The sequence below is a fragment of the Prionailurus viverrinus genome, chromosome B4, assembly GCF_022837055.1.
Source record: "Prionailurus viverrinus isolate Anna chromosome B4, UM_Priviv_1.0, whole genome shotgun sequence".
In the NCBI taxonomy this organism is placed as follows: domain Eukaryota; kingdom Metazoa; phylum Chordata; class Mammalia; order Carnivora; family Felidae; genus Prionailurus; species Prionailurus viverrinus.
In genome coordinates, this window is record NC_062567.1 from 22,173,002 (window position 1) to 22,189,960 (window position 16,959).

Below are 16,959 nucleotides of genomic sequence, written 5' to 3' on the forward strand. Positions count from 1 at the left end.
ACGCATCTTAAAAAGATGCAGTAGTCAGTTTTTGATATTTAAAAACGTTTTCTATTGAAGAATCAAATACATACTGAAAAGTACACAGTTCCTAAGTGTACCTTCTATTAATTTTTATAAACTGAACATACGCGTGTAACCAGCGTCTCGAACAAGACGCAGAACATTACAAGCATTCCAGAAGCCTCTTTGTTCCTTCTACCAACCAGTATGGTCTTTTCTAGTGACAAAGAGTCTGAGCATGCCAGCATATGCTCTCTAACCAAGAGCACTGCAGTGAGTAACTGAATTTTATTACTGTGTTGGCCTACAATCAGAAATTCACCACATGAGGCACAATTACTTATGTTATTTGTACCCAAGTCATTGAACAGGTAGTGATTGTTTTAACACTGTGGTGTAGGGCCTCAAGAAGGGGGAGAAATCTGCTTTCTGTTCCTGGGATTTCTCAGAGGTGTCATCTCTTAGTCACCCATGAAGCCCCTTTTTCTTTGGGTTCTACACGTGTTACCTTCTCTGATGAGTGATTACTGCTCTCCCAGCAGACGTCACACTACTGCACGTGGAATTATTGCTCCCAGAATCACCAACGGCATCACTTCATACTGTACTGTATAGGAGACCCTGAAAGGGTAGAATTCTCTACCCCCAGTGGATCTCAGCCCTGGCAGCACACTAGAATTATTTGAAGAATTGCAAAAACTCCACAAAACCCAAACAAACAAAAATTAACCCCACCAACCAGCCAAACCCCCCCCCCGCCCCCCCCCCCCAACTCATATCCACCAATTACATGAGAACCTGTTGAGGGGTAGGGTCCAGCACAGATACTTGTAAAGTTCTAGGTGTTTCTGAAGGACCGAAGAGCATTGCAACTTCTCAGCCTCTCCTTGCAGCTCCCCTCCATTGTAATTTTAGGCATATCAGTAACTCTAATTACATTCTCAAGGTGATTGAAAATTTACTCCAGACTTGATTCCCTAACTACCTTTCAAACATAGGGTAGGACAATTTTCTTTTTTTTTTTCCAGCCAAGGGACTATCCTTAAGTTATCAGAAACTGGCGAAACGTCTCCATTATATCCCAGTTTCCTTCCACTGGTCACAGGGCAGGAATGGCCAGATCCCCTGGGATCGCTGTGAGGAAGGTCTGACCACCAGAATGCCCTGCCAGGGGAAGAGGACACTACTCCAGCGTGGAAGCGAGCCTTTTTCTGGTTGCTTTCAGTTCAGGACACAAGGTCTCCTTTAACAGAGCCATGCAAACAAGTGGCTTCCATGTCTCTGAAAGCAGTTTCACTGTCAACTGTCAGCTGGTCACTCACCAGCTACCTTTTGATAGCCTGTGAGCTGCACTGGTGATGTGAGGGGGGCAGTGAGTTGAGAAGACAATCTGGTAGAGAGTATCCCGGAGGTTTAGCTCAGAAGAGGTCTATAGAGAGAAGTAGGCGTTGACCCGGCTGTGGAGGACTTTTCTTTTCTTAAAATTAAAAAAAAATATTTATTTACTTTTGAGAAACAGAGAGAACATGAGCGGGGGGAAGGGAAGAGAGAGAGGGAGACACAGAATCTGAAACAGGCTCCAGGCCCTGAGGTGTCAGCACAGAGCCCGATGCAGGGCTCGAACCCACAGAACGCAAGATCATGACCTGAGCTGAAGTCAGACGTTTAACCGACTGAGCCACCCAGGCGCCCACATAGAGGCCTTTTTTATAGAAAAAAATCAGTCCTTGTTTCCTTTCATGTCATCATGTGCCTGCTTTTTCTGGCTCTTTCTCTATCCCTAGGATGTGTTGTGTCCAGACGATCTTCCTTGGAACTGCATCCTGCCTCCACCACCTGAAAGTACCTAAAGGGTGGGCACTGACTTGAGAAGGCATCCCACAGGTGACCTGTCACTGGGCCTGGGGGTCATACACAGATACGAAGTTAGCCCCAAACATCTCTGACTCCTCTTACACCCTTTTCCACAAGTTTCAAGTAATTGGAAATCCCATCTTTTCTTTCTGCCCCTGTCTCTTCATACTGACCTAAAAAAAATTTTTGTTTTTAAATGTATCCCTCCTTTCAGGGGTGCCTGGGTGGCTCAGTCAGTTAAACATCTGACTCTTGGTTTCGACTCAGGTCGCAATCTCACAGTTCGGTTGGTGAGTTCCAGCCCGGAGTCTTGCTCTGTGCTGACAGTGCAGAGCCTGCTTGGGATCCTCTCTCTCTCTCTCTGCCCCTCCCCTGCTCATGCTCTCTCTCTCTCTTTCAAAATAAATAAATAAACTTAAAAAAATTTTAAATGTATCTCTCCTTTCAGTTGTTTTTCATGTTGCTTCTAACCTAATATTTTCTGTATTAAAGGCTAAAAGAATGGATGTTATACTGGATAATTTGCTCCAGACTTCCAAGAGGTGTCTTTGCTGGAAAACAAAGGGTACTCCCTGATAAACTTGAAGCCCCAGCTTTGAAACTGGGCCCCAGGAGAAGAGTCCTTAACTTGTCCTTTTATAGTAAAATCCCTGGGGAGTCACCACCTCTGATGGCATTCCTGACTGATGGGACTGGCTGAATTAATAATAAGAATAGCCATCATTATTGAGGATCTGCTATTCACCATCCACTGTATACTCATTATGCTGTATGATTAGTCCTTTTAAAAAAATGTTTATTTAGGGGCACATGGGTGGTTTAGTAGGTTGAGCATCTGACTTCAGCTCAGGTCATGATCTCACAGTTTGTGAGTTCAAGCCCGAAATGGGGCTCTGTGCTGATAGCTCAGAGCCTGGAGCCTGCTTCGGATTCTGTGTCTCCCCCATCTCTCTCTGCCTCTCCCCCACTCATGCTCTGTCTCTCTCTCTCTCTCTCTCTCTCTCAAAAATAAATACATATTTAAAAAAGTTTATGTATTTATTTTGTGAGAGAGAGACAGAGAGAGACAGAGAGCAGAAGGGGGGGCAGACAGAGAGGGAGAAAGAGAATCCCAAGCAGGTTCTACACATCAGTGCAGAGCCTGACATGGGGCTTGAACTCACGAACCATGAGATAGATCATGACCTGAGTTAAAATCAGGAGTCATATGCTTACCCAACTGAGCCACCCAGACACCCCTGTATGATTAACCCCTAAGGTAGGTATATCTCATGTCACTTTAGAAGAAATCAGGGCTTAAATGAAGAAATCAGGGCTTAAAAACGTGAATGGCTTGCCTCTGGTCACACAGACGGTCGGTGACTGAATGAAGCTTTGAAACCAGGTCTGTCTGACCAGACCCTGCAGCCTTTCATAGACAACATTGATCTTCCACATTTCCCTTGTAAGGCAAAGCCACTAAACCTTCTCAGGTTCCTGGTGCTCTTATGCCAAAACTGAATTCAGAGTTTCCGGCAATTACAGGCCAGTTCAGGCCCGTTCTCTTCCTTCAAAGTCCCACATGAAGAGAGCTGTGTACTTTTCTCCACCTAAAGCTCTTTTTTTTTTTTTTTTTTAAGAGATTGCTCCCAAAGCAGCAACAGTTCATGTTCTATGAAAAATGTCATGAGTTCATCTTTGGTTCTTCCTGGAAAATACATTTAGTGTATGAGAGCCTTCCAAGAGCAATGCCTTAACCAAGATTGGTGCTGATAGTTGGGATATTAGACACCTTGCAGAGAGAGAGCTATATATGGGGTACTTGTAGAGGTTTCTTGAATGGGTCAGTTAGGACTCTCTGGTTGGACAAATAAGGGAAATGCAAACTCAACCTGGCTTAAGGGAAAAGAAGGTATACTAGCCAAATATTGGCAACATTAGAGAGAGAGAGAGAGAGAGAGAGAGAGAGAGAGAGAGAGAATGGTGAGAATACATAGTTGTATGCAATTTAGAATACACCACTTTATTTTTTTATATGAAGTTTATTGTCAAATTGGTTCCCAGTGCTCATCCCAACAGGTGCCCTCCTCAATGCCCATCATCCACTTTCCCCTCCCTCCCACTCCCTATCAACCCTCAGTTTATTCAAAGTTTTTAAGACTCTCTTATGGTTTGCCTCCCTCCCTCTCTTTTTTTTCTCTTCCCCTCCCCCATGGCCTTCTGTTAAGTTTCTCAGGATCCACATAAGAATGAAAACATATGGTATCTGTCTTTCTCTAGAATACAGCACTTTAAATGAAAAGCTACATCTCCCAACAAAGTTAAATCTCTAAAACAACCCTGAATGAAAATGTCAAGTTGCACCAAGCACCTGTGTAATTTGCTAAAAGTATAAAGTTTAAAAATCTATAAAACGGGTTTAAGGATCCATGACTAGGAAGTAAAAATATAATGTCATGCATGGGTGTGATAAATACTGAATTTATCTCTGGGGTTGGAGTTAGAATCAGGTAGGAGTACAGAGGTTGTCTCAAATCTGCAATATTTAATGCTTTATGTGGAAAACACCTAAATTATGCTTAACATATTTGATAAAACTGGATGTTCATCATATTGTTCTCTACTCTGATCAGCGTATTTAAAATAATTCATAATTATCTTCGAAAAGGGAATCTGCTGACTCATATAAGAGAAAGATCTTTGAGCATCTGGCTATGGGTTTGGCTTGATCTTGAGGGTCAAGTGGTGGTGTTAGGAGCTCTCTGTCCTCATATCGGGGCTTTCCCTTTTTTTCTCTGGGTTCTGTTCAGGTTCTTATTCATGCTAGAGGTGGCTTCAGGTCCATGCCCTAAACTTTCAGCATCTCTTATAAAATGGACTTCTCTCTCCTGACAGTTTCAGTAAGAGTCCTAGAATTTCATTCCATTGAATCATGTGCCCACCCATGAATTAAATCATTTTCATTAGGGGAGTGAGCTGGGTAGCCAGGACTCAGTTATGGGCCAACCGCTAGAACTGGTGAGAGAGGAGATCAACCTCTCTCAAATGACATTGAAGAAGGAGTTTCCCAAGGAAATTAGGAGAGTGTCTAAACAAGCAGAAGGGGAAGTAGGTTTGGGGTAAAAAGAAACATATGCCACGATAAACCCTTCCACAAAGAATGATTATCTTAGTCCAATGCCGGCTGTGTTCACCTGTCTCTAAGTGAAAGTGACTTACAGGAAAATATATCTCAGTCTCACTGAGGAGTATATTTATATATGCAAACTCATAAATAAAATGTCAGAAAGCATCCTTGAACAGTATAGAAAGGAATATTTTGCCAAAATCAATTAAGATTTATCCTAGCATAGAATAATATAACAAAATTCTTTAATATAATACATTGTATTAATAAGTTATGCGAAATAACAAGCAATAGGTGAAACGATAGATATTCTCATTAAAACTAGGAACAAGAAAATGGCGCTCAGCATGATTTAATTTTTTTTAATGAAATAATAGTGCATTAAGGAAGAAAGTAGATACAAAAAGTACCAAAAATAGAAAGCAGGAGAAATGTTCTATGCACGAAAGACCAAAACTAACAAAAGTGGACAGATTCAGTCTAGTTTTTCAACAAAGAGAACCTGATCTAAAGGACAAGGGCACAAGCTTGCTTTGGAATGGGGACAGTGGGAGTATTAGATAGGGAGCCAGGTCGTTCTGGGAATTATCTCAGAACTAGAGAAAAAGGAAGAACAAGATCCAGGCCCCAGGAAATGAGGCTGGTGGGAATGAAGCCGGAAACAGGTTCCCACCAGCTGGCTTGATACCCATAGAGCACTGACACTGTAGCACCTAGAACCCGGAAGCCCCAAGTCCTCCAGGTAGAAGAGAGTCACATAGGGGCCCAGACTTGCCATGTTGTATATCTGTCAACATTTCTTTTTTTCAGGAACTATAGACACACTTAGCATAAGCACACTTAGGTGAGAGCAGCAGGGCAAGAGATTTTGAGTTGGTGCTGGGCTGGCTCATCATTGGTGCGCGAGGGCAGACAACCTATTCCTAAATGGAGACTCCTTCTACAGACGGTATAACTGGGCTGAGAATACTATGGGACAAGCCCTGACAGTGCTCTCTATGTGTGTCAAAGATTATGAATGGTATATCATAAAATAAATCATTATGTTGTAAATACACTAATGAAAGACATCCGTGGAAGTTTGAGCTTTTGACGTGGAGATTATCCTTTGTTACTCAACAAATCTAGCCCTCTGAGTAGACTAGAGGGCCAAAAATTCCAAAACTCAGAAGGCATTTGGTCAAAGGGTCTGTTTTCAGGTAAGAGGTAATAAGTATACTCTGCCTCTCCTCTCCCACTGAATGAAGCTATAAAACCTGGAGGGAAAAAAAAAATGTGTGGAGTAGCTATTTAAGGAACGTGAAAAGTAAATACCATATGGCTTGGGAAAGAAGATTAGCGTTTGAAATATCATTAAACCAGCATTTTTTACCATTCTTTTTCTTTCTAATATCTCCTGGCCTTAGCTCAATGCACTGGAATTGGGCAATGAGGCACAGAAAGAGAGTTTTAGGAGACATCCTCTGGTGGACCAGAGCAGTGGAAAACACAACTTCTAAGCTCAGAGAGAGTGTGGAAATCTATCTCCCTTTTCCTCTTTTCAGGGAGGAAAAAAAAGAGGGGGAAACATGACATACACTGGATACATTAAAAGGATAGTAACCCTTCTCATGTAAATTCAACAGCTTAGGTGAAACTGACTCATTTAAGTCTTCAAAAAACACAAACTACCTGAACTGGCTCAAGATGAAATAGATAACCTGAGGGGCACTGGGGTGGCTCAGTTGGTTAAACATCCAGCTCTTGATCTCAGCTCAGGTCTTGATCTCAGGGTTGTGAGTTCAAGCCCTGAGTTCAAGTCCACTGGATGTGGAGCCTACTTAAAAAAAATAATCTGAATATATAACTATTTATATATACAAAAATATGTAACTATAATATAATCATTTAAAATAATTAATTCTCAGTTAAAATTGTTTTGAAAATCTCCAACCTCAAATAGTTTTACTGGTAAATTCTACCAAATAAGTAAAGACAAAGGAACACTAATACTACCCAATTTCTAAACAAATTAAATCAATAATAAATAACCTTCCCCCAAATAAAACACCAAGCCTAGATGGTTTCACTGGTGAATTCTAACAAATATTTAAGGAAGAGTTAAGTTTAAAAAAATTGTTTTAATGCTTATTCATTTTTGAGAGAAAGAGTGAGACAGAGTGTAAATGGGGGAGGGGCAGAGAGAGAGGGAGACACAGAATATGAAGCAGGCTCCAGGCTCTGAACTATCAGCACAGAGCCCGATGCGGGGCTTGAACCCATGAACTGTGAGATCATGACCTGAGCTGAAGTTGGACGCTTAACCAAAGGAGCCACCCAGGCACCCCAGGAAGACTTAAGTTTAAATTGAATTTAGGTCAATTCTCCACAATCTCTTCCAGGTAACAGAACAGAAAACAGACCATACTCTAACTCATTTTATGAAGCCAGCAAATTCAAATTTAACAAAGACAGTACAAAGAAAACTATTCCAGGTATATCCGTACCAGGCTTATCTCAGTTTTAGATTCTCGTTGATTAACAACTCACAACCAACTTTATAATAAAAAAAAAAAATACATACCTCTAACACTATATTTTCTTTTGGGGTCCTTTGTTAGCTTATCTCTTCCTGGTTTTTGCTAATTTAAGTTGTTGGCTATTGACAACACTCTAAATATTAGCTATCCACTTAATATGTCTCCAAGAAAATCTACAGCCTATCCTGAATTGTTGGTCTACCCACTCCGCCCCATGTTCAAATATCAGAATGTTCACTTGGAATTTTGAACTGAAATTGAAATATGAAATATCATCATCAATATGAAATATCTAACACATTTTAGTCGGTAGTGAAAATGAGCCTAATGCAAATATTTGAATAGCACAGAACTTGTATCCGTGAGTTTCAGAACCACAGCTCTGAAAGAGTTCGGAAAAAGTTTGTGTCCAAGGCCCATCTTTGTATAAAATTGAACATGGCTGAAATCTAATTCATTTTCCTCCCCCTTCCCTGTCAGGACTTTTCCTTCCTATTAGTGGCACCTAGGCTTAAAATATTAGAAAAATGTTTGATATTTTTCACTCCCTTTTCTTCTCCTTGTCCTTCACCAATTGCCCCATGCAATTATTCCTTATATCTTTTGGATACATCCTTCCATTTCTAGGCCCCCTGCAACCACCATATTCTCGCCCTTTCCTGAATAATTCCTATGCAAAGCCAAATTTATCCATCTAAAGGATTGTATTTTACATATCATCCTAATACCTTTGTTTATACTGAATTCATTCTGCCTGAAGTGTTGTTACCTTTCCTGTACTGGTCTAAACTGTACCTTTTGTTGAGTCCTGTTTTCCTTGTGACTCCCTTTCTGGTTGTCCTAAGCTTCAACCACTCTTGTCTGAATTTCTAGAGCATTTATTGCTTGTATCACTTATTTAGCACACAAAATACTACTTTGTTGTATCTGTGCACAAATGCTTGCTTCCTTTCTAGCAGTGCCTGTAATGGTTATGCATTGAGGTATTGAAGATTCTTTTCCCCTCTAATATTCAAGGTAGAGATTCAAGAGACATCTCAACTTATATGTATATAAACAAACAAACAAACAAACAAACAAACAAGTAGAATACATTGTTCCAGTTTCCTAAGGTTGACTTGGGGTTTTTATATTAATATTTTTTTTGGAGCAACTACTCTTTGTCTCTATGCTAGACATTATACTAGATGTTGGAGACAGAACAAAACAGGACAGCAGTCAGTTCTGCCTTCAAGAAGCACATATTCTGACGGGAACAAATAAACACAATGACAATACTGTGGAGTATACATCACAGTAGATGCATAGGGAATATCAGAACACATAAGAACACGTAATACTGATGTGGGAGGCCATGGCAGTCATCCCAGAGAAAGGGATCCCCAAAACTGGAACACAGAGGATGAGTAGAAGTTGCTCGGGCAAAAGTGTGTGTGAGTATATGCAGGGGTGGGGTGGGGGTGGGGAACAGAAGACTACTCCAGGCAAAAGGAACGTCATGTGCAAGGTCCTGGAGACAAGCAAAACATGGTTCATTGAACATGTGAAAGGAGTTTAATTTGGCTGGAACACAGAGTGCAAGGCATTGGAAAGCAAGAGATGAGGTTGGAGGGGTAATCAGGGCTTATGATAAGATAGGAAACACTTGGCAGGGCAGTGAGCAGCATGTGGGAGGCAGGATGACTAAATGAGATGCATTTTAGGGAGGCCACTTTGCCTGCAGTGTAGAGAATGGTCTGAGTGGGGAGGGGAGGGGAGGCAGGAAGGCCAGTTGGGTTGCTGCTGTGGTAGGTAATCCAGCATAAAATTGATGATGAGCTAGCCATAGCAGTGGTGGTAGGGATGAAAAAAGTGGATAAATTTCAGGGATGCTGAAGGTAGAACTGTGAGGACTAAGTGTGGGCATGGGGAGAGAGAGAGAGCGTTAAATAGGTGTTCATGCCATTCCATAAGAAGAAAATCAGGAGAAAAATCTGGTAGGGAGGAGAAGATAATGTGTTAAGTGTCAGCCATGTTTAGCTTGGGATCCTCCACCTGGGAATACCCACGTGGAGATGTCATGGCAGCCGTGTATGTTGGCCTAAACCTCAGGAGAGAAATCTTGGTCAGAGATGTAACTTTGGGGTTCCAAAGTAAATTACTCCAAGTAAATGTGATAAGGAAACCATGTAAGTCCAAGAAGACAATGTGTGTGTAGAATTAAGTGTAGAATAAGAAGTGTGTGTGAAGTAAGAAGATAAAGCCAGACTAAAATCCTAAACCCCAAAGAACAAAAATGTTTAAAAGATGAGCAAGAGGATCACACACACACACACACACACACACACACACACACACACACAAACAAACTGAAAAGTGGTCTAGAGGTAGGAGGATATCTAAGAAACTATGGTGTTGCCTAAGTAGGTCAACAATGTTACATACAATATCAATAAATCCGGGCCTATTATTTATGAGAAAGGTGTTTTTTTTTATCTTGGTGTGAATATTACAGTGCAGCAATTCTCAAACGTTTGGTTGTGCAAATTATTGTATACTCTTATAAATTACTGAGGACTCAAAAGAGCTGATTATGGCAGCTGATTATGTAGATTATGGATACATCTACTGATATTAATAGAAATTAAAATAGAAAACTTTAAATGTGTTAATTCATTAACAAATAATAAACCTATTTATTATTAGTTAATATGTTCATAAAAGTAACTATTTTAAAACAAAAAGCTTAGTGAGGAGAGTGGCATTATTTTACATTTTGGCAAATCTAATGTCAGGCTTTCTGGAAAACAGCTGGATTCTCATTTCTGGTTCTGCCTTCAATCTGTTTTGCTGTCACGCATTATGAGTAGCCTCTGGAAAATTCCACTGTATTATCATGAAAGAACAAGAGTGAAAAAAGTAGATAACATCTTAAATAATGATGAAAATAGTTTGTTTTGCAGATTTCCTCAGAGGGAACTCTAGAGATCTGGGGACTACACTTGTAGAATTAATGCCCCAGAGTGGGAGAGCTTGACCATGCTGTGAGCCTCACAAGCTGTTGATACTATACTCAAAAGTATGCTGAGTAGAGTCAACTAAGGCTTCAAGGGTTATTTTATGAGAGGTTGAGGTGGCCTGGTTGATACTACCTTCCAAAGTTAGGAATGGACTTTAGAATGTTCATTCAACTGATTCATTCAACATGTATTTATTTAGCACATATTCTATGCCAGGAACTGTTTTAGAAGGAGAAGATATACCAATAAACAAAACAGACAAAAGCCTTGCCTTCATGAAGCCTCCCTTCTGCTGGAAAAGATTACACAATAAACAAAATAATAAAATATATAGTATACAGGAGCATGGTAGGTACTATGCAGAAGAATAATGCAAAGAGGTATAGGGATTGTTGGAAGGATTTGCAAATTTCAGTAGCAGGGACAGAGAAGTACTCATCTGAGCAAAGTCAGCATTTGAGCAAAGACCTGAAGGAGGCGAGAGAGCCATTTGGTTATCTGGCGGAAGAGCTTTTCTAGGTATTTGAAAAATTAGTTTTTAAAATTTAGTCTAACTTTAATTAATATGTATTCTTTAATCTGGCATCGATTGTATCTGGCAGTAGCTGCAAGCATAGAAAATAAGATCTGAGAACTAATGTTCATTCAGTGTCTGTCATGGACCAGGTATTCTGCCAGGTATTATAGGTATTATATATGAAATTTGGTACCTTCATTAATGTTTACAGTTTAGTGAAGAAGACAAAGCATGCACGTACAATTCCTGCAGTTGCGGTGTAGCAGTTCTTACGAGGAACAGTAGTCGGTTTGAAGTTTTACCAGCAGAGGCTTCTTATGCACCTGATCTACCTGAAGTTTACATTTCTTCCACTGAACTGACATGTGAAGGGTACTACTCTTTAATGTAGCAGAAAGTAAGCCAGGAAGTTAGTAACACCTAATCGCACCTTTTACAGAGCACTTGAGTTTACAAAGCGTGTTCGCCAATTAATCCATTTAATCTTCATAACCATTTTCAGAAGTGGGTATTATTCTTAGAAGTGTTATTGCCTTTGTGCGATGGGAAACAGGCTAGGAAGGCTAAAGTGGTTATAGGGTATATTGCGGGGTCTTTGAGCGGAATGGAAGCTCTGTGGTACAACTTAGTAAGTTTATTTAAAGTAGCACTGGGACGGACCTGTGGGCAGAAAGGGCTGCACTTTTGCTGTATGAACCTGGTGGTTATATCCTTAGTGCTCAGGGTGGAGGAAACGCGCAGGGAGTATTCGATCATAAACGTTTTTCTTTGAATTTCTACTCATAAAACCACTTTCACAAGATTTCTCTGGTGATTATCATTCAGTTCCATATTTAAAAAAAAATTAACATTTATTTATTTTCAAGAGACAGAGTGTGAGCGGGGGAGGGGCAGAGAGGGAGACACAGAATCTGAAGCAGGCTCCAGGTTCCCAGCTGTCAGCGCAGAGCCCCGAGGGGCTCAAACCCACTGACCTTGAGATCATGACCTGAGCTGAAGTCTGACGCTTAACCGACTGAACCACCCAGGCACCTCTCACTCCGTTCTGTATTAATAATTGGTAAGACAGGCAGTCATGAAACCCTTTAAGAATGTAGCAACCAGCACATATTTGAACCTTATCAAAACTATGCAGGCTATAGGTCAGCCTTGTGGGCTAAAGTTGAACATATTTTTGCTTCTATCCCTCATCAGGTGGAGTTGGGGCTTAGGATAATCTGCCTTCAAACACAAAGCTTTTCCTACTGCAATGCAGCTGTTAGGAGCAGCTGCTGAAATAAAAGAGCGTTGTGCTCTGCAACTCAGTCCTTTCCCAAGTACACCACTGAAGGAGGGTTAGGTTAGGACTGGGGGTTACTAACAGCCTACAAAGCAGGGCGAAATCACCCACGGCTCTTCCACTCTGCGCTTGCGCAGAGGAGAAATTAAACTCCCCGGAAAGACGCCTGGGACTCTGAGTTTGCGCAGACGCAGAGCTTCCTCAAGGCGGAACTGGGGCGACCCGGGCTCCTGCAACCTAAACACCCGGGGAGAAAAGAAGGTGGCAGACGTGCAGCGGTGCGCATGCGCGGGCACTTCTCTCGGGTGAAGGGTTGAGCCGGACCGGGCGGCCAGCTGGGCTGAGAGCGGAGGAGGGTCAGGATGGACGAGGACGTGCTGACCACCCTGAAGATCCTCATCATCGGCGAGAGTGGCGTGGGCAAGTCCAGGTGAGGCGAGCCTGCGGGCCGTGACGAGGGCAGCGGGGCTCTGCCTGCCTCCGTGGCCTCTGTCTGCTGGGCCGCGACGGGAACGGTAAAGGCGGCGGGCCAGGCTGGGGGCGGGCTCCGCGGGTTCTTCCCGGCGTCTTGGCCGCGCGGTCCTGCGGCCCCTGTCCTCCCGGCGCCCGCCCGGTTCTCGGCCTGTGCCAGGCCCGACTTGTCTGGATCGCTTCTCGCGTCGCGCCGAGTAAACAATTCCGAGGGCCGCCGCTCGGCCGGCAGGTTTGCTGCCGACGAGCCTAGGGCGTGGCGGGCGGGTTTGGCCCGAGTGAGGCCGAGCGCGGAGCCGGGTCTCGGCCCCCGGGGTCCAGGCTCACTGTCATTCACCCCGCGAGTTGAGTTGGAACTTCAGCGCTTTGGTTTTTGTCAAGCTTTCTCTGAACACGCAGGGCTCTGCACGGGAAGTTTCGCGACGCCTTAGGTCACATTCCTGGCCTATTTTGGTGCACCCCGTTGCCGCTTCTCTGTTTCTTTATGAGTCAGCTGTGAAAGAACTCCTTGGTCTTCTGACCCCTTGAGTAATTCACCTTAGCCTAAGATACTAGTTGAAGCGGCGGACCACCCTTGAGAGTAACGTGTTATTGTTGCCTGGCGTTCTGCCACATCATCTGGAGGTAAAAGAACAAAGTAGTATTTTGTGTTTTCTTTCTTGACTTTTTTTTGAGGGACGATGGTAACGGACGGTAAGTTCGAGTTAAATGTCAGTCAGGGAAGGCTCAGTGGGTGTTGCAAGCGGGGTGTGATTTCATTCAAGCCTTAGAACAGAGTTCCCCAAGGAATGTTATCCTTGCCATCTGATGATTATCATCATCACTGGCTTATATTCTAGGCTGTCTTGATTTTTAAACAATATTCACATTTCGGGAGCTGTAAATAATTCCATGGTTTAGCTGTGCCTCCTGCTAACCGTATCGTTCAAATCACTTCATCAAGTTTTCCTTTTGTTTAGATGCTTACGGGTTTGAAATTTTATTCTGTAATATGTTCTGCAGTTGTATATATTTTTAAAGTATGGCAATGTAGTTTCTAATTTTCCTCACTTAATGTTCTCAGTGTATATTGGAGCGGGGGATTGGCACATAACGGGGAATAAATTTAGGAATCTATGGGCTAGCAAAATAGTATGGTGTGTGTGTTATTTAAAGGTTTCAATATTTTTCATGATCACCATCTATTATATTTGAGGGTTAAAAAGTTAGTTAATGTACTGAACATTGTCAAAAGGAATTCTATAGCCTCGTGACCTTTCTTTTTTTCATAAGATGTGACTCTTATTTAGGTTAAGGCATATGAAATTGCTGATTTTGAACTCAAGAATGGTTAAATGTCATTTTCTGCAGTTCAACCCAATACAAGTTTGGTTGGCCCTTTTTTTAAATGTATTGGAGGGATGACTATTTAGGCCCTGTTAAAATTTTCTGGAAGGTTAATTGGAGTGTTTACATAATTGAGGTTCTTCCTCTAGCATAAAATCTGTGAAATGGATTTACTGGTTTCCTTACTTCTCTCCCCTCAGACAAACAAACGTGTTTGGATCTAATCTCCAAGCTTTTCTAAGAACTTAATGGTGAATTTTCAGCTGCTTACTGCAAAATTTTAACACCTTTAACTACCTCTTTCAAGAAAGGATTGTGTTTAGGGAGAAAGTTGGCATCTGTCTATATACCTATCTAGATGTAGATATACTAGACAAGCACTATTGGTGTATGTGATATACTATGGAAAACACCCTTGAACACTTTCTGGATGAGAATAAATGACTCTGCTAAAATAGAAGCCTATGCTTTTTAAGGTGAGTTAGTACAAAAACATTTGTCATGGATACAATCTTCAAGGGTTGTTCTGACCAGTAAGTTTCTATGATCTAGAGCTAGTAGAAGTGCAACATCACTTGTATTGTTGCATGACAAAGGACATCTTTTTTAAACATTTAAATTAATTAATTAATTAAAAAAATTTTTTAAATCTTTTTTAAAAATTTAAATTAATTAATTAATTAATTTAAATCCAAGTTAGTTAACATATGGTGTAATAATGATTTCAGGAAAAGAATTTAATGATTTGTCACTTACTTGTAACACCCAGTGCTCATCCCAACAAGTGTCCTCCGTAATGCCCCTTGCCCATTTAGCCCATCCCCCCAGCCAACATCCCTCCAAGCAACCCTCAGCTTGTTCTCTGTATTTAAGACTCTCTTATGGTTTGTCTCCCTCTCTGTTTTTTAATATTATTTTTGCTTCCTTTCCCTTATGTTCATCTGTTTTGTCACTACAAAGAATATCTTAACCAATTCAAATTAGTGGGTTATTTTTCCAGTTTATTTCAGACTGTTGGAGTATAATGAGCATGGGTGATAGCAGTCAGATCAGGATTGTGAAACTGGTGCTGCCACTTGTGTGACCTTGTGTGTGATACTTGAACACTCTAGGCCTTCATTTCTTCATTTGAAAAATGAGGTTCGAATGGAAATCCCTCAAACCTTAACTGATGTTAAATGTATGAGATTCTTCTGTGGCTCACAGTGGGGAAGTAAAGAAGTAGCGAAGTGTTTCAGAGACTGGAATGGATTATAGAGACTTTGTGTTATCTAAATTGCTGTCTCTCCTCTCCCTCTTGTATCCCCATCCTTTTTGGCCAATTTCATTTGTAAATTAGGAAAGGCAGACTAATTATGATCACACTGTTTATTGGAAACTTGGTCTCCTCTCAGTGATACAGTGGTAGTTACTCCTTCCATCTCTCGCTCTGTGTGGAGGGTATTTTGCTCCTTTAACTTTGAAAATATGAAAGCTTAAATATACATCCTTTAGAGCTTTGGTTCTTAATCATTTTCTGGTTGTGGATTCTTTAAAAAACCTAATGGAGAAATAGATTCTCTGCCTAGAAGAAAGCAGAGCATAGAGTTTAGAATACATTTGCAGCTAACAGTGTACCCCTGGCTAAGTTCTGCTTATGTCGAAATGTGTTGCTTTGTACCATATCAGTTCCCTGTCCTTCCTGACAAAGTACCATTAATGGCAAGTGTTATTGTAAGGATTAGCAATTGTGTAAGAAGAACCGCTGGCTCAAGTGTGTGGCATATTGTTGATGTTCAATAAATCATAGCCAATACTGTTGTTATTATTGTATTGTTCTGGTGTTGTGATTGCTACTACTACTCTACAAGGTTCTTATGTTTTTGTAATATTTCTTTGGTGACTGAGTATGGATACATGCCTTTTCCATTCTAAAATTATGAGTAACTAAATTTTTAGTGAAATCTTCACTTTTATTAACTTAAAATTTAATGTTGGGGAGAGAAGATTTTTACAAGTGCAGCCTTCTAAGATTCTTGTTAGTGCTGTCACCTAACTCATGTTGGAAGTAAAAACCGTACAGTCAAGAGGGTTCAATGTTAAGTAGAAAAATCTACAATTTGTTTCACTTTTGTGGTGCTGGTTTAATGGTAAACACGAGAAGGCAAAACCAAGAAAAGAAGTGTTAATCCCTTAACACCAGATTTTGAATACCAAAAGGCCATTATGTGTTGCAATATACTCTGGACAAAAAAAAAAAAAAAATCTCTAGCTGCAATAATTACAACCTGTAGAAATATGTATATAATTTTTTTTTCAGTTCAAACATCTGATAGCTATTTCCTTGATCTTACTAATGCATACAGGTGAATAGAACAATCTAGTCCTATTGTTGGAGATGATGTGAGGGAGGATTGATTAATTTCATAAATCCAGGGCTTTAAGAAAAGCTTAGATTTTATTTTTGAAGAGCTTTTAATAACTGGTACTTTACCTTACATTAAATAAGTAATTCTGGGAGATATATAATCTTAGAGTACTCCTAATGGTGTCTTTTGCTTTTATTTCATCTCTTCCCTTCTAGTTTCTTTAATGTTTCCTGGATTTAGTCCTTATCTCTCACCATAACCATGGCAGTTGTCTTCTGTTAATTTTCTTGCTTTTTTTTTTCCTGTCATTAACTTTTCTCTACATTTTCAAAATGTAAGAGCATTTCTTGCCATTTTTTTTTAAGCTTTCAGTAGCTCCCTGTGGCCTACTTGATTTCATACACCCTACTTAGCATTTGCCAGAATATAGTTATTCTGTCTCTGGTATGATCTGTCTGTCTACCCTCACTTTTTGCTAGATCTTTTCGTCCCACTTAGGTAGTAGTCCTACTACTTGTTACAAAATGATAGATTTTC

At 40.9% G+C, this 16,959-nt stretch overlaps 1 protein-coding gene across 1 annotated transcript in view; it reads left to right on the forward strand.

Annotated features, from left to right (window-relative positions):
* Nucleotides 1-12,479: 12,479 nt before the first annotated feature.
* Nucleotides 12,480-16,959, forward strand: part of RAB18 (RAB18, member RAS oncogene family) — a 37,231-nt gene continuing 32,751 nt past the window's right edge. The window contains exon 1 of the mRNA XM_047867370.1: nt 12,480-12,707. Coding sequence (XP_047723326.1) covers nt 12,640-12,707 — 68 coding nt within the window. The 5' untranslated portion in view covers nt 12,480-12,639. The remainder of the gene's footprint in view (nt 12,708-16,959) is intronic.